General features: G+C 34.2%; 1 protein-coding gene across 21 annotated transcripts in view; it reads left to right on the forward strand.

Moving 5' to 3' along the window:
* LOC105199525 (liprin-alpha-1) overlaps positions 1-19,018 on the forward strand; it is a 226,288-nt gene that overhangs the window by 61,413 nt on the left and 145,857 nt on the right. For 20 of the 21 annotated variants that reach the window (XM_039450861.1, XM_026139120.2, XM_026139121.2 and 17 more), the window contains 4 exons: positions 820-921; positions 1,146-1,310; positions 6,230-6,304; positions 10,975-11,070. In XM_039450861.1, the coding sequence (XP_039306795.1) occupies positions 820-921; positions 1,146-1,310; positions 6,230-6,304; positions 10,975-11,070 (438 nt within the window). Of the gene's footprint in view, positions 1-819; positions 922-1,145; positions 1,311-6,229; positions 6,305-10,974; positions 11,071-19,018 lie in introns of those variants that run through there. The other variant, XM_026139141.2, reaches the window with a different exon arrangement.

The raw sequence follows: 19,018 nt of genomic DNA on the forward strand, positions 1-19,018 counted from the left end.
AATTTTATTTTCATTACACTGGGTAATGATTAATTTTTATTTCCTATTGTTACAATTTTATAATACACTTTTTTAATGAGAAACACAATTTTAATGAGAAACACAATTTTAAACAACAGAAATGAGTGTAGAATATTATTGATCTTAATATCTTTTAAATCACACGTTACATATGCTTTTATTAAGAAAACGTATTAAAGTAATAAAAATCACTCGCGGCTTCATATGTAAGTTTTTTATACAAGTGTAGTATGAAGCCGCTAGTGATTTTGTGAGTTTCATCATGTAAGGAAAAAATTGTGCTGTTTGGAGGACTGTCTTCATTCCACCAATGAAGAGACGGACTAACAACACTTACACACACACACACACACACGCGCGCGCGCGCGCGCGTGCACATACGCACATACGCACACGCACGCACGCACACGCGCGCGCGCGCTCAAGATTAACATTCGATACACGAGTTTGAGTTTGCCTGTTTGCCATCAAAAAAATCACAGACGGTATGCGACATACACGACAATTTTAAGATAGTTTAGGGAAAATTTGTTATATTTAAAACAGAGGGAAAAAATTCTTTTGTAAAAAACGAACTTCTAATTGTATTATAATTGAATTTAATAGGCTGATAAAGGCTAAGTAGAGCCGAAACGTTCTTGCGTAATTTGTTTAATATGTTATTGTAAATTAAATCTTGAATTAAATCGTTTAATTTAGCTCGTTAATCTGACCGATTATTATTATACTTTGTGTTTAATCACAATACGAGCGTTTTCCTAAGCTTTTTATTATTTAATGTTTATTGTTTTATTGCAGGAATTTTCACAGCTGACAAAGGAATTGGCGGCAGCGCGAGAAAGCATTTTGGAAAGAGAAGAAGAAATTTCTGAATTAAAAGCAGAACGAAACAACACACGCGTATGTAGTTGAATTTTTTTAATATTCCAAAAAATTTCTTTATAATAGAATCCTTTTGTTCCTTAATCATTTTTTTCAATAAATAAATATCTGACTTTCGAAAAATGTAAGACTAATTAGTAAATATAATAATTAAAAAATTTGCTATTAAAGGATTAATAATATTGAATTAATTAGCGTAATTTTCTCATTAACATAATGTATTTCGTTATCGCTATTTGCAGCTCTTACTGGAACATTTAGAGTGTTTAGTATCGCGTCATGAACGGTCGCTCAGGATGACAGTTGTGAAACGTCAAGCTGCTGCGCAATCCGGCGTATCGTCTGAGGTAGAAGTGCTCAAAGCTTTAAAAAGTCTTTTTGAGCATCACAAGGCTTTGGACGAAAAGGTACATTTTAAACCATTTTATGAAATCGCTTTTGCAGTTTTTTATAAACCAGGATTGATTTATAAAGATTTCTGTTATAAAAGATATTCTGTTACGAAAATCAAGTTATTTACACTGAGAAACAATTTATTGTGATTTAAATAAATATGTTATTAGTACTATTCAAGTAAATTATTTATATTACACAAGTAAATATTTCTTCAAAATAGTGATGTTTTTTATAAATTGACACACTTAATATTTACTTGTATAAATAATTTATTTGAATTCACTAATAAGATGAGAGGATTCAACTTGCCATTAAGTTGGACTTTTCTCATATTAGAAAAAAATATAGAGTATTAACAAACAAAAAACAAGTACACTGAAGTGTCTTAATTCAATTTTACAAAAAACCGCTAAAATAAATTCAAAATATATAATTATTTAAAAAATATCACTATGTGCTTGGCGTTGAACCGTCATCTCTAAAATTTACATTCATAGAATTTGATATTTGCATATTTTCGATACATTTATAAAATAATGTAAAAATGCATATAATCAAAATATAATAAAATTAAAATTTGTTGCTAATACGATAATTAGTCATCATCTCGATTGTTAGCGTATAAAATCCGTTATCATATCAATAAAGAATATAGTGCTCAAAATTCTTATACGAAAATGATCTTCAGACATTGTACTATAGAAATATACAGGCTGTGTCTTATGGCGATGCTGGAATGATGAGCGAACTCATTCAATGTTGGTACTTAAGATTTTTCTTTGATAGAGAGTCGAACGGCACGCGGTCACGCGCGGAGCAAAAGATAAAAAGAATAACACTAAAACTAGGCGAATAGGCTAGCGCTCTTTATCAAGCGTACTCATGAAAACATTATCTTGTCCGTCATTTTCGATTCAACGCTATCTAATGCAAGATCTTTCAACTACCATGAACACAATTACTGCTCTTTGCATCAATTCCGCATGCATTACATAAACAATTTTTAGACACTTATCTCTCTTATACTGAAGTTTTTAAGCTTATTCTGCATATGCCGTGTTGTTCTTACGTTTAATTTATACGCTGGAAACTACTTATTTCATACGTACGAAATCTACAACTTTTATATTGGACAAGTATTGTCACGAGTCAACTGCAAGAACCGACAATTAAACTATAATTTTTCAATCTACTTTTGTTTTTTGTATTAAATTGTAATTTTCATGTTTCGTCACTGCTTTAATTGTGTAAAAGGATTTTGAGATCTGCAAAGCTAATTAAGAGATCTGAGTGTTCGAAAATAAGCACATATAGAGACCGATTGACAGTGAAACTCACTCGACGTCGGAAAGATTTCTTTCCGACGATAAGTCGAGTGATTCGTGGTCGCGAGCGGGACGAAGAGTAGTAAGGGATATAGGCTTGCGCTTTTTGTCAAACGCACTCATCTGTCCTTGTTCTTCGACTTTAGCGCCATCTAATTCAAGATCAACATGTTACACAATTACTGTTCTGTTACTATTCAAACTGCTTTTGCACGCCCATTTACACAAATGAAATTTTCGAAACAAATTTTTTTTTATACTAATGCTTCTAGACTCATTCAAAAGGCACAGTATTGTTCTTTGTTGTAATTTTGAGACCGGACCATGCTTATTTTACATGTACAAAGTCTCAAATTTCTATGCGTAGCAAATGTTGACTAACATAACTATATTTTTATAACTTTTTTTTGTTTTTTATATCAAATTGTAGCTATCAGACTTTTTTATTGTCTGTACTTTCATTCTGTAAGAGGATTTTTTAATCCGTGTCTTCAATAAAAGATTTGTTGATCCGCGTATACATCCGATGACTCTAGCATCGCCTTAATCCACAATACTCTTTGAAATATTTAGAATTATATAAACACTTAAAATACATAAAAATTTTTTAAATAAAGGTGTTAGATTTCAAAAATTTATATTTTATAGGTGAGAGGAGGGTCAAAACAGAATAGTTAAGGTTTGATGATAAATAAAAGCTAGATTTTTATAATTAATGAATTATCTTTACTTGTGAAATATTCTTTGGATTTCATCTTTCAGTATAGTTATTATTGAAAAAAATCTTTAGTGAAATAAACTATTTTTAAGGTAAATGAGAAAGATGCTCTTCTCACTATCTTGCCCTACAAATGGGGTAAAACCAAGCATCCCCGTAGGCTGATATGAGGTACACTTGAAAACGGAATATATTTTAAAAACATAAATACAAAGTAGAAAGGCTCTTTTGTTAGGTGATATAGTAGTTTTTATAATATTGCTTTATATTTTGTAATAATTAATATTTATGCAACATAACCTAAGAAGATGTTACATCGTGTCGAATATTTCTGATTCATGTATACAGTCGAAGAATGTTCTTTTTTTTTGTTGATTTATACACTTTATCTGATATCATTGTTCTGTGATTACGATTTATCTCTCAGGGCATTTTTCAGCAAGACACAATGTTGATACAATGTAACACAATGAATTATTTTATCCTTGTTTGTCAATTGTGGCGATCATTTTGATCACACGAAAAATAAAATATAAAATTTAAATCTGGAAAATAAAATACAAAAACAATAGAAAAAGAATACACTTCAGAAAGAAGAATAAATTATAAAAATTATATCTCATTAAAATTTAACAAAAGAAGATGTAACAATGCATGCATATCACATGCATTATTTCCGGCGAACACCAGCCGGAGGTCTCTGTTCGACTTTAAACAACAGAAGGTGCGCTCGCGCCTAAACGCTTCCACGACGATAACACCGCTAACGGCCGAAAGCGGTCGTTAGCACGAGGCAGACCCGTGCACGATAGAAGGCCGCGCGCACGCGCATCACTGGCTAGTCGCAAGAAGAAATCCCCGCGAAAGCGCGTCTGTACCAGCGGCCTGGAGGAACGGGAATCCCGAGATGAAATCTCGTAAGAAAACGAGATCATGCGAAAACGGCCGAGCGCGCGAGCCAGGAGGTATAAAAGGCCTCCGCTCGCACGCTCAGCATCCATTTACCGTTCCCGATCCTGATCCGCAACTCCTCTTCGGCGAGAATATGCGGTAAAGGTTCTTTGCCGCTTGCCAAGATACTTGGTGGCGACAAAGGACCTTTACCGCCGGTCCGGGTGTTCCTGGCGAAATCCGGCGACTCCGCGCCAACCAGAACCACTCCACCAGCTATTAAGCCAGACGCACCGCGGAAACGATTGATTCGGCGTATGAACGCACCGGGCTAGCCCGCGTATTTGCGCCGTCAATGTACCGTACACCGCGTCCCGCCGAGTATAAACACGACCGCGCCGAGAAACTCGGCTAGTCGGAATACTCGGAAAAACCGGCACTGATTCCGAGAACTGCGAGGTTTCTTCGCAATTTTGCGGTCAAGGCCGCTTGTAAATGTACTGTAAATAGCACACCGTATTTGTTTCTTAATATCATTGTCCGTCTAAAGATTTAGATTATAGCGAATTACATTTCCGCCCTGTCTTTGTCTCTTCTTTTCTTATATTCTTGTAATCCACCGCGGACGCACTGTTCACACTCCGACTTGAAAAAATATATGTTGTATTAGAACGTTGCATTAGAAATAAATGTTATAGTCTCGTCAATCATCTCTCAATACCGCGTATTGATTTATTTTTACTCTCCCGCTTCGAACCTATTCCGTTAATCTAGCCGCGAGATAACTCCGCGCATTAACGAATATTGGTTGTTTCAAAGAAATTAAAATTATAAATCAAAAACCAGATGGCGAAGTTACTAAAAAGATGTCACATATGATATGTAAGGAGGAGATTTTCGAGACCAAGGCATTCTCCTCAAATCTTTTCAATGGCTGAGTGGAAGTTAATTGAAATTGAAATTTAGAAGATCAAAGAATTTCCAAGGATTTCTGGAGAATTCCAACTAAGTTACTCTTTTGGTGATCCAAGGATCAGAAGAGATCAAAATATCCTGCTCGTTCCTGAGGCACAGATCAATCCCATTCCAAGATAGCCTCCTAGAGAATACGAGAAAAGAACTTAAACGACTATCTCAAGAGTTTCTAGAGCTACTCAAACATCTTCTTTGACAACGAGGGAAGCTTCAACATCGACGAGAGATCTTTTGCGTTTGAGAGATCTGAATCTAAAACATTAAGATTATCTAGACCCTTCAAAGATCTTCATAATTAGCCGACCAGAAAGAAGATCTATTATTAAAAAAGAAACCAAACGGCCCTTTTCAGGGCCACCTATTTATAAACACCAAAAATAATTAAATAAATATTTTGTTAAAAGGTTAATGCTAGCGAGTTATTATTCTTGCTACATCAACAAGGATGAAATGATTCACAGTTGCATTGTGCCCTTTGGTGTATCTTGCTGGAAACACATACTTGGTTTACAGCAAGAACATATCCAAGTCTGCGCATATGGACAGCATAATAGGGAAAATGTAGTACTTAGTACCGTATATCTAAATATGGCATGCTCTGGCCTGCGATTATTGTTAAAAAATTGAACAGGTGAAATAATCTCTACATTTTAGAGTGATTAAGTCGAAATCGTAATATATTTAAATTACACAAAACTGGGTGTTTACGGTTTAGAAATAATTAAATCCATAATAGAAACATATTTTTAATAAAAATTACTTTTATAATTAAGTATTACCATTATCAGTATATACTCGATATGTCTCTTATATATTGTTTATCTTTGAGAATGACATTCTACTGACAATGAGTTGTTATATGAATGTTTCACGTATATTTGATATGAGTGTAGACTATGTGTACGATATCTTGTGCTGTTTTTGAACACGCCCCTGCGAATCGCTAACAAGCAATGTACATACAAATGCATACGATGTTTACAACTATTAATATTGGATTAATAATGTTGATGATTTTCAGGTACGTGAGCGTTTGCGCGTGGCCCTTGAAAGAAATACGAGTCTTGAAGAGGAACTAGGCCATATCAAAGAGGAAGTGAGTATTCGTACATTTTGTTAAATTAAAATATAAAGATATTACAAATGTTTATTTTTTGATGTAACGATGCGACCCTAATAATTTCACATCATTGCCACCAGGCTGGCCCAGTTCAAAAGGGCAACGTATCAATTTTAAGTTCTACAGCGAAATGTCCTAACGACCGATACAGCTATTATAGGAGCGCGCCGTGAAGGCGGGGTCCGTGAATTCATTAAGTCAGCTCGCACGCGCACTCCGTTAGGGAACTAGCGATTCTTTAGATTTACGAAAAGTACCGAAGCCGAATCATTTCATTATGCGTTAATTATTTATCGGGACTTAGCGGTTGGGATGTCTTCCTAGTTAGTCATGGCTACAGTGTTCTTGGCCGCCGAACCTGTCCGCGAGCACTAGCTTCAATTAGGGTGACTCTTTCAAGAATTCCAGGTAATTATTTACTTTAGGGGAAGCAGCTCCGATAATTTTGAGCGTTACATATGTTGTCAAGGTCATGGTCCTGAGTAACCGTCCACAAGTTTCAGCCGTCGACTCGCCTTTTGTTAAAAAGTTATCAATTAAGAAAGTTTCATAAATAAAACAAAATTTATATTAATTTTAGTCTTATACACATACTTTATTCAACAATATTATTACTAACTGGATATATATTTTTTATGATTTGGTGATATCTATTCTACTCCCCCCTCCCCCCCTGCTTTGGAGGCGAAACGAAGTCTACAGATTTATTACTGTTTCACATGGGTACTGTATATCTGCAGTCCTCATTTTGCCCCCGAGATGGGGGGGGGGGGTGGGGGTAGGTAGACTTTGTTTTGCGTGGAAAGTCGCAAATTTATCTAGTATATTGAAAAAATATATTTATTAAATATTTTTAACATATTTATTCATTATTGACACTAATAGAAGTTAGACAGAAATTAGACATAATATAAAAAAAATTTGTCAATAGATTACTAACAATAAGATAGGCCTTGTTCCGCATAAAAGGTTAAAAATCCATTATAATTTTAGTAAAACTTTATAAAAGGAGAGCAGCCTCTGACGACCTTGACCTTGATATATGTTATCAAGGAGAGGATATTGAACAACTTTTCCTTATAAATTAATCGGCGCTCTCGTAGAATGAACGCTTAAGCGCCCGCGTCGAATGTCTACACGGCCTATAATTTGCTAACTTTATTCTCTTATAATTTAAAAAGTAAGCGTCAGACAAAATTTTTGTATAGGAAAAATTGTCTTAGATTTTATCCAAGAACACGTCTTTACAGGGGCACATGGGTCGTTATGAATCACCCTGTGTACAACTCATTATTTGAGCCTGATGACCCACCCCCTTCCCGCATCCCGTCATTAGTGAACTGACTGAGATGGAGTAGGTTGGGAAAAATACGGGGAGGGGGCGCGGGGGAGGATCGGAGCCCCTCCCCCGTCCAAGCATCTACATTTTACGCAGAACTACTAAAAATAAAAAAAAATTATTTTAATACAGTTTTTCTACTATAACGACTAAAGTACTAAAGCTAGGTAAAATATGTATATAACATTTTTTATAGAGCTTAGTACGAGCTTTATTTATTATTTGACACATTTTTTTGTAAAATAAATATTTTATGAAATAATTCAGAAAAACTGTTTTTCTTTCACCAAGTATATTTCGAAAATTGTACGAAAACGCTTACTTTATAAGGAAAAATTGTTCAATATCCTTGCCTCTATAACATATGTCAAAGTCAAGTTCGTCAGAGACTGCTCCTCTTTTTATAAAGTTTCACCATAATTTTCACAATGTTTTTGGAATTATAATTTTTTAATAAATAACAAACGACGGCTAAAACTTCTTGGAGGTCACTCACAATCAGGGGTATGATTTTGACAACATGTTAATATCGATGCCATCGGAGTTTTCCGTAAGATGAATAATTACTGAATTCCAATCAATCTTGCGTTGAAATATTGCCATTTCTATCGACAAAAACGAAGTCGAATTTGGGGTTTTGCACCGAAAGTTCCTGGTTGACATGTCGGATCCGCACCCGTCAAATTTGCGAATTTGCCTGCGCTGAGCGGCCCGCTATAGCAAATCACTAATTCGCGAAGCACTAATGCTTCGCCTTCCACTGAGCACACGTGAGCACTCAGCCGAATTCTCACGTGAATAGCCCGTGGTACGCGATCAACATCCTGGGAAATGGCGATATCGCTACAGAACTTCGCCGCTCATTAAATATTCTTACCCTATATTATCTCGCACATGAAGAATTTTTGGTTTTATTGTTTCCGAACAAATTACTATTGTAAATAGTACTTTCTTTTGTAAATAATTCTTTGCCTATAATTGTTTTTATTTGTTAGTAGAAGATATGCTCTAGAATTCTAAAATTAAATCTTTTGTGTAATATCTAAAATAACAATCGCGTCGAGTATTTTTCTTCTCTCTTGCTCGAACCTATATTTGAGGCTTGATTGATGAACTAATCCGTGCATCGAGAAGTTGGTTTACTTTGAGAATGCTTATGTTATCTGGAAATATCTGAAAGCTTGAAATGTTTAGGAAATATTTTTGTCTAGAAAAATCAGAATTTTTAGAGAATTTTTATATGTAAGGTGATGTGGGGTAAAGTTGGACGTGAGATAAAGTGGTATTTCTTTGTAGTAGTGAGTTTAGAGCAAAACGGAAAATTGTCATCTATTGCTTATTATGATAGCTCATGTTTCAATTAGCCATTGGAGTTTGTGTACAAATATTTTGTTCTGTACGAAACCAATCTTAAAAGTCATTTTTATAAAGTTTGTCTTGTGTTCATAATACTCGTTATTTAAGCAAGTTTTTAAAGTGTTCAACAAAGGAAACTTATGTGCAGTTATTGTTTTTCTATTATTTTTCTAAGTAAAAAAGAAAATGTTGTGGAAACTTAATCTAGTTTCGGTAATGAATGATTGCGTGTAAATTAACGTTGTGGGATAAAGTGGGTTTTTCATGTTTTCTTGAAGAATTAGTGCAAATCAAGTGATTTTTATTAATTATTTTGAATGTTTTTACTTATACACGGAGAAAATTTAATATTAAATATTACTATAATGTGACAATAACTGCGAACTATCAAAGAATTATAAGTTTAAATACTTTAAATGTTATAGTCATTATAGAAAAAGGGAAGGATTTTATTGCTCTATTTTCAATTATTTATTATTTAGGAGTGTTGATTAAACATAGAAGTCGATTTAAGTTGGTTTTGAATTTTTTTGGTGTCCCACTTTATCCCACCATTTTTTAAAAGCCCAAAATTTTTTGTTTTTGAAAAAATAACTAAAACTACAACTTAAAATCAAAATTTTGAAAATCCGCAGTTATAGAAAGTTAGTTTTTTTTTCGTCTTCTAGTGAAAACAACCATTGATTGTTCAAAAATTCAATTTTTTGACACTTCTATGGAGGCAGACAAAAAATCCGTCTTACTTTACCCCATATTACCCTATATAAATTTATAGTAGAGTTTATGTTGTTATTGCATTAAAATAGAAAGATAAAGATTTCACTTTATGTAAAATTGATGAAAATTTTCTGCTTTCTCTGTCCTTTTTTTAAATTCGATATTTGAAATAATTTAATACAAATAGTTTTTAATTTTTTCTTCGCAATTGAATGAATAAGAAAGATTGAGAAAAATCTCTAAATAATATAATCAAATTTTTAATAAATTGAAGAGAATTTAGGATTAGAAAATTTAAATTAAAAAGGTATAAAAAAATGTTAATTTAGTGCCAATTTTAAATGTTTGCATGTGTACAAAAATGTGTCAGTTAAACATATTTTCTATTAGCACAGGGATATCTACGCGATATCCTAAGAACGTCCTGTTTTATTGAGCAGGATATCGTAGTCAGTACTTGTTATAAAGTCCTGTGGACTATCAAATAAACGCCTCATTTTTTCCTGTAAATATTCTATGGACGTTCTAATTCTATGAATTTCTTCGAAATGTCCGTATAAATATTATTATTATACCACATGATTCCAATGAGCAAAACAATATTTTTGTAACATTTTTAAAAACATTTTTGCAATGAAAAAAATTTCTTTTCCATCAATTTTCTCTCAGAAATTTTCAAGCGGCCATCCGCAGCATTCGGTTATGAACGTAATAATAATCAAGAAAGAAACGTGGTCTCTAAAATTGGTACTTCAGGCATCAATGCAACGCACTGTACATGTAGATTTTTAGTTAATGTTACTTTTGATTTAATCCATTTTAGCAGTATTGCCACCACTTTTCGAACAATTGTTATTTCTTGTTATTTGATCTAAACAATGATTTTTTAAAATTTTATTCAGGTTTTACTTAAAGGCTAAAATTGACACTTTTAACAGCCTTCTTTATTTGAAACTTACTTGTAGAAATTCTAATTTTTTCTGAAAATCATACAGCACAGAACACTGTTGCAGAAACTTTACAATTCTGCAATATTGCTGAAATGTTATATTCTTTGCTGTATATGAAAAATTTTCTAATAGCCATCTTGGCAATAGAAATCTTATGAATGTGTCAACATAGTTTTGTTTCTCAATAAATAATATACACGAAACATTATAGTTATAGACATTATAAATATTAAAACTTTGAACATTATGGCTCTTATTATCACTTAATGTAAGTGTGCTTGCAGTTTCAGCAATATAAAGTAAGCGGGCATCCATCGAAAGCATTAGACGATAGACCGAAAGAGAATGGACAGGCGGATGAAGGTCAACAACAGAATAAGGTAAAAAGATTGTGTTATCGATACTTGATGTTGATCGAGCCATATGTGCATAAATATTCACGAATACATATATTTTTCATACAACGCACTAATCATGGATAAGTGGAGATGTTTAAGATTTGTCTGAGAGTCGTAAAATGTTTTTGTGGAGTTTCTTCTCACTTTGCATGCTCATGTGTAGCATATTATATATATATATATATATATATATATATATATATAATATCCACTTTCTCTCACTTGGTAATGTTTTACTTGGACCTTTTTTTATATTATTGAGGTTTATAAGGTTCTAGTTTAAGTGAGAGCTGTGAATCGAATCTGTATTATATTGGTTGGTATATAATTGATGTATAATTATATTTCTTTTGTAATATCTACTCAAATATTGAAGCACTTTGAATTATTACTAACGTGTATATGTTCGCGAATTGTATCATCTTATCTTTACATGATACGTAATATAACAACAATATATTACCCAATGTATTACAATAAGATATAGCATGAATGTTATTAAAATATTACAAATATATCACAGTAATATTAAAATATTAGTCAAAATAAATCATAATATATCACAATTGTTATATTAATATTAATATATAAATATTATGGTAATATTGATCAAAATTGCGAGAAGTATTATATTTTATTTCATTTTTATATTTTACGAATATATCACAACTGCGTATTGTATTACAGCAATGTAATTGTAATTGGGGGGAGAGGGGGATAAACTTCCGAATGACGCCTGCTTCTGATCGACCTAAAATTTTATTATACATCTAAGTTGTTTTCAATGTGAGAAATAAAGTGTGCCCCTTGAATAAAATAATTCCCTTGGAAAATGTAAAAAAACTTTTTTACATTTTCCAAGGGAATTATTTCAGTAAGATAACACTTATTAACTAAAATCGATTCTATATCACATGTACATATAACATATATATTATAATATGTATAATATAGGAGTGAGAAACGAATATTTGGAAGCCAAAATATCTCAAAAAATATAGTTTTATAGAAAACTATTTTAGACATTATAGGGTTTAAATAATTCTATTTCCTCATTTTAGCAGTTTGACTTTGAATGGCATTACTAAGGTCAAGACAAAATCATCTTTTATTTTTTAAATGGTACCTCTATTTTTGATTGAATATTCTAATAGCTCTTTTTTAGACTTTTTCAAAAATTATAATTTATCCATTTTAAGTAAGTCATTTCGAAATTGTCGACCTTTTCATGGTTGGACAATTACCGATATTGTCTTCGTTGTTTGAATTATCTTCCAATTTTGCTTTTGTAGACTATACATCTTAAAAAGTTTGCTAACGAAACAGCTTACTTAAAAAAAATAAAATTGTATTGCTTTGAAAAGATCTGTAAGACTATAAGAATAGGTAATAAAAATACGTTTCTCCTAATTAATTTACATTGATATGTAATAGATTTAATTATTTATTAACGAAATACAAATTGCACATTATTGATCGCTTTTGACTCTTATGTACCTTTGTTTTTACTGCTTGATTTTTGTATTTTGAAGAGTTCTTATCTTTCAAAAATACGAAATTTTATTTAAAAAATTTAAGGTGACTTTTTCGCGCAAAAATCTTACATAAGTCCCCTCAATTCTCGGGGTGAGACTGGAGAGTGAGATTTTTATCCACTAAAACTTTACGGATGTCTTTAACGCTTTGAAAACTCCAGCAGAATATTTCCAGAATGCCTCCAATTATAGCTTAAGAGAGGCTTCCATCCTGTGATAACAAGACGGAACACTATCCATCCCTTGCTGGTACGGGATCTCGTTACTAGACTGCTCTGTGTGTTCGGCGATTTCTCGGTCTTGTCATACTTACAACGGTTTCAATGTTTGCTGATCATGAATCTGTTATTAAAAATGGCAAATTATGGAAATAGGGGGCACAAAAAAAATTTGTTTTTAACCCTTGCTTTTTAAAGGAGGGGTTATTTTTGTCCAAGCGATTTTAAAAATTATAAATACTTTGAAAACAAGTGGGTAGTGCCCGGGAAAATACTCGTAAAAGCCTGGCAAAGTGCGTCATTCTGTCGATGAACAGCGAACAATGAAAGTGAAGCGTGGACAAAATGACCTTGTTTACAGGTAACGTATATTTGTTGTACAAGTAAGTAAAATAATTTTTTGTGTTTGTTGACTTTTACACATAAAAAACATACATATATATTATTTATACGAAAATGTTTTTACTTAGTTTATCTTTAAAAAAAATGGCAATTGCTCTACCGAAAAGGTATTATAATAACCTTTATCCTTGAATGATACATATTTTGGAGAAGATAATAGTAAGGATATGAGAATGTAGATTTTAAATAAAGATGAATTTTTTAAAGTCGAATACCATATTTTTTTATTACGAACGTTTATTCTTACAAGTTTCAAAATTATAAGATTTTATGGCCCGAACTTAAGGAGTTAAATTTAAAATTTAAATTTAAATTTAAAAATATTTGTTGGTATATTTTTTTATTAAAATATGAACCTTAAACTTTATTTTTAATTTATTAAATTTTATTTATTTGTTCAAAAGTTACAAATTTTGGAACATATTACTACCATATACGCATTTTAGTTTATATATTTAAAAAATAAAATATTAAACAAATGGATTTGTTAAATAATGTATAAATCTTTTATTTAGAATAGTTAAGACTACTACATGATTTTTTTATTATTTTTTGAATTACTTAATCCATTAAGAAAACCATACTGGACATTGATGACCCCCCTTTACAGTTAATGGTACCAAAAAACACGTTACACGGTGAGGGTTAAAATGCAATGAAGAGGCTTTAGAATAATACTTAATACAGGGTGTACCAGTAGAATTCGGACAATTTTTAAATTAGAATTTTTGCCATATAATAACTTGTGAGCCGGCAACTAGATAGCATTCAAGTAAACCTCATCCATTGGGAACAAAAACATAACTTTGTCATGGCCGAACTGGTTAAGCAGTGTCCAGAATATAACCGGAGAGCTGTGCTTGTTCAAAATCTTTGCGTGGGACGTACCGTGTCCGGAATAATAAAGTTCTCCGATCACCCGAAATCGACAGTTTACGACATTATTCATCACTATATGGCTTTCAAAGGATCCGAAGAAGGTTCTTAGACGGCCACTTAGTGCAGAATCGGCTCTTCGAAAACATGAAAATGTGTCGGAGTAAAGCCTGCTAATAGCCTAGACTTTATCCGCTGGATTATTTCGTGTGCTGCGTGTTTGAGGGACACTCCAACAAGACTCGACATCCTAACGTTGCATCGCTGAAAGCCGCTGAAAGCCGCTTGAGGCATTGTTTGCGTGTATGGTGAAGAAATTTTTAACAGAGACATGCGCGTGCTTCCGGCCCAAAATTGAAGCGGTCATCGAAGTAGAGGGGGCTATATAGAATAAAACTGTTTTTTTAGGAATGCTTTAACCCAAATATAAAAATATTTTTCTTACGATTGTTATTTTTTATTAAAAGGATTCTGAAAACTCATAATAAATTTTTTCGGATTCTACTGGTACACCCTGTAGATACATTAGAGATTACAAATTGAAATAATCCAAGGATAATAGATACGAGGTGTGTTCAAAAAGTATCGCCAATTTTGTGTTTTTTCAAAAATTATTTATTTATTCATGAATATCTATTTTGTCCCCTTCAAAGTAATCCCCATGAGATATTATACACTTGTGCCAACGGTTTTTCCAATCTTCGAAGCACTTCAAAAAATCATTTTTTTTTATCTTGTTCAGCTCCTCCTTCGATGCCGTCTTTATCTCGTCAAGCGTAGCGTAACGTCGTCCTTTCATGGGCCTCTTCAGTTTAGGGAACAAGAAAAAGTCACAGGGGGCCAGATCTGGGGAATACGGTGGCTGCGGCATCATTAGTGTGTTGTTTTTGGCCAAAAAGTCGCGCACAAGCAACGATGTGTGAGCAGGGGCGTTATCGTGGTGCAAAAGCCAATTTTTGTTCTTCCACAAATCCGGGCGTTTCTGGCGGATTGCTTCGCGCAAATTGCGCATAACTTGCAGGTAATATTCCTTATTGACCGTTCTACCCTGTGGCAAGAACTCATGATGCACCACGCCCCTGCAATCGAAGAAAACTGTCAGCAAAACTTTCACATTCGACCGAACTTGGCGCGCTTTTTTCGGTCTTGGTTCGTGCGGCAGCTTCCATTGAGATGATTGAGCTTTGGTTTCCACGTCATAACCATAAACCCACGATTCGTCACCAGTTATGACCCTCTGGAGCAAATTTGGGTCGTCGCGGACAGAGTCCAACATCTCATTAGCAATGTTCATGCGATGCTGTTTTTGGTCGCAATTGAGCAATTTTGGTACGAATTTCGCGGCGACCCGTCTCATGCCCAAATCATTGATAAAAATCGAATGGCACGAGCCAATCGATATGTTTAGGTCCTCAGCAATTTCTCTAACGGTGATTCGACGATTGGCCAATACCATTTTCTCCACTTCATTAATTTTTTCGTCTGTTGTTGAAGTGCTCGGGCGTCCGGCACGCTCTTCGTCGTTCACATCTTCTCGGCCTTCTGAGAACATTTTGTACCACCGATAAACGTTGCTTCGGTCCAAGGTAGCTTCTCCGTATGCCACAGTCAACATTCGGAATGCATCCGCGCACTTAATTTCGTTTTTCACACAAAATTTGATACAGGTTCTTTGATCCATTTTTTTGAATAGGTAAAAATCGAAGACGATCCAAAACACGTGCAAGCAAAGCAGCTGTCAACAATTAAGTGAACATTCAAAATGGCCGAGCTTGTCGGCATAAGTGAGAGACATAAGTACCAACATAACGCCACAAAAAGATCGAAATTCGAATATACGTAACCCGCGAAAATTCAAAATTCGCGATACTTTTTGAACACACCTCGTATATATAGAAACGTAAAAAAATTAAAAAAAAGAGAAACATAAAATTAAAAATTAAAAAGAAATAATGGAGACAGTGACCACCACGTCCTCGCCGTTGTCTCTGGATTTGACTAAGAGTGGTCAAGTAGGCCGTTATCATCGACTGAAGCAAATAAACTTACACCAGTATCTAGTATCCATCATTTTTACGGAATTTTTCAATTTGAGTTTTTTTTTAATCCTATTTTAGCAGTGTTCAACAGAAGACTTCGAAAGATTTATTTTTTGTATGAAATATGTTAAATATGTGACTTTAATTGGGTACAAATATTTTGGATTGGCCATTTTAAATATGCCATCAATGATTTTTCCATTTAATTAATGGATTCGTAATCAGCGTGTCTTAAAGAGCACGCTCAGATTTGTTTTGATAAATAATTCGATTATTGTAATCCAACAAAACTGCATGTTAAGGGTGCCATTTTGAATCTCCTAATTCCATAATTTGCCATTTTTAATAACAGATTTGTGATTCAGTGACCCTTAAAACCTTTAAGTTTATTATGAGAAACTTTTATAATATATTCCATTCATAATAAGATATAACAATGCACTCCCCAATCAAAAAGTGTATTTTCCCCGACGACCATCCGTCAGAGGCCTGGCCGGTGCGCCACTTTAAATTACTTTTACTAGTTATAGACGCTAACGGCTGCACTCGGCCGTTAGCAAGCACGATCCACGCGCGAGCAAAGTTGGGACGCATGCGCAGTGCGATCCAATTTTCCATGCCTGTATCACTGGCGCGCTTGAACAAAAAAGTGAGATAAAAGCGAAGCGCTCCGAGGAGGAGAGTCATTCTTCGAGGAGGAGGTCGTTACCCGAACATGCTAATTGCCGGATAAATAACCCGACGATTAGCACGAGAGTTCATCCTCCGTCGAGATACAAAACCGATCAGATCTCCGCTGTATCTGGAGCTACGCAATCCCAAAAGCAACTGACAAAGCGCGGTAGATGTTCTCTGTCACTTCCGAGTTTCTCGGACACTGACTGTTCCTGACATCTACCAATAGCCCAGGTACACGTCACCAAGGTTCTTGAGCGAAACGGTATCTGAGTATATTTCACTCCTTGACGAGTTGACTGCAAGTTTGATAGAGGTTCTCGGCCGCCGACTCCGTCCCATACATCCACCCACCGCGTGAAAAGCGTCTGAGGTTCTCGCCCGCTCCTGAGATACTCGGGCACCGATGGTTCTCGTCATTTACATCCCCGAATCCACATCCCGGGGCTTCGGGAACTCGCGCCTTGTTTGAGGCCTCGATTCCGAACGCTTGCCTGTGAGTCGCGTATAATTCTCCCGCTTTGCGCGAATCCCGTACACTGGCTTGAAAGCCTCGACGACTCTTCGCAACCCGCCTCGTGTCGCGCACTATCACACGGACCGCTTGTAAACAAGTCCTGATTGCATATTTTGTATCTTTTGCTCACGATATCTGTGCGAAATATTTAATATAAATTGTTCATGCCAACGTAAATTTTTCACGTCGTTAAGATATGTAACTTTATGTACAGTTAGAAGCACTGAGGTTGCGATATTTTTTCTTTGATGGTTTTCAGAATGCGGTCTTGCTTATTGAGCGGCAAATGTAATTGATTCTTACTTGTGGATCCAAGCAATAACGTTTGCCGCTCGATGAGCAAAGCTACATTTCAAAAACCATCGAAGAAAAAGTGTCGCAACCTCAGTGCTCTCGACTAATCTCTACTTCCTTCTCGCTCGAACTAATTTCTATTCTCGTTATTTCTCGAAACTGAACTGATCACGCGTATTAGAAATTATGGTTTATTTTAAAGTTTCAACCCTTAAATACACAAGTAGGTCAGAGAGACTTCATATAAAGTTTTGAACGCTTGCTGTATGAAGACAGAATGAGATAGGAGATTTGGATTATGGGGTAAAAAAAGTTTAAAATCTCCTCTTTTGATTGATGCAGTTGATCAACTTTATTGGTCAACTAGAATTTGAACGGTAGCAAAGTTTTGTTGGAGTCTGTGGAACTACATTGTGTGTGAGTGAAATTTTTTTGTGAGTAATCTCATATAAAATAACCGCACAAAACACGTTTGAACAGGTTTGTTCGCATATGTACTTGCATATACTCTAAAGTTAGAATACTATATAGTACTGTGGAAAAGAGGGCTTTCTGCGCAGGGTCTGAAATGTATTATAAAACACATTTTTTAATTTTAGACACTTTAATCAAAAATTCCTCATATTCTCCTTGTTACATAATTATACTTTTTAAAAGGAATGACAATGACAATTTTTTTTAAGTGACAATTTTTTTTAATGATTTTTTAGCTTTAAGACACTGAATTTAAAATCCTTAAAAGTTTTTTGTTGTGAAGATATAATTTTTTAGAGGAAAAGTGGATTTTTGAACAATTTTTTATTTTTGCTTAATTTTTTTTTTATAACTTCACAATAAATCATTTTTCAGCAATACCGATTGTGTAGTAACATTTCTAAGATTTTAAACTTTTTTCTGATCAATTACGTTCTCGAAGCAACTTATTAAACTGAAATCATATTGCACGCGAGTTGATTTAGTTCGCCAGGACCAAGAATTAAACAAAAATGTCAATCACAGAACACACGAAACTTCTGAACTTCTGTACCTTTGCCTAACTCGCGAAGAAATGCATAAGATATTAACGAATACAATAAACTACACTACTCGCGCAAGTAACACAAATATATGCATAATCACGCAGAAATTACGATAGACTTTACAACGACGATGACTGCAGCGTCAGCAAGCACGATAAGCGAAAAGTCTCTAGTTACGCAGTTTGGCAGAACCGAACGAACGACGTTATAGCGACAAAAATGCAAGCTTGACAGTACAATAAAGGGCGCCTGGGAAAGAACTCAAAAATAAAGCTATTCCAGTCGGCTTCCGTCCTAAATCGGCAATTTTAATGCAATAATGACGTTTGTCTCACCACACGGCAAGGTTTGTCAT

This window comes from Solenopsis invicta, chromosome 6 (assembly GCF_016802725.1).
Source record: "Solenopsis invicta isolate M01_SB chromosome 6, UNIL_Sinv_3.0, whole genome shotgun sequence".
Taxonomy (NCBI): Eukaryota; Metazoa; Arthropoda; class Insecta; order Hymenoptera; family Formicidae; genus Solenopsis; species Solenopsis invicta.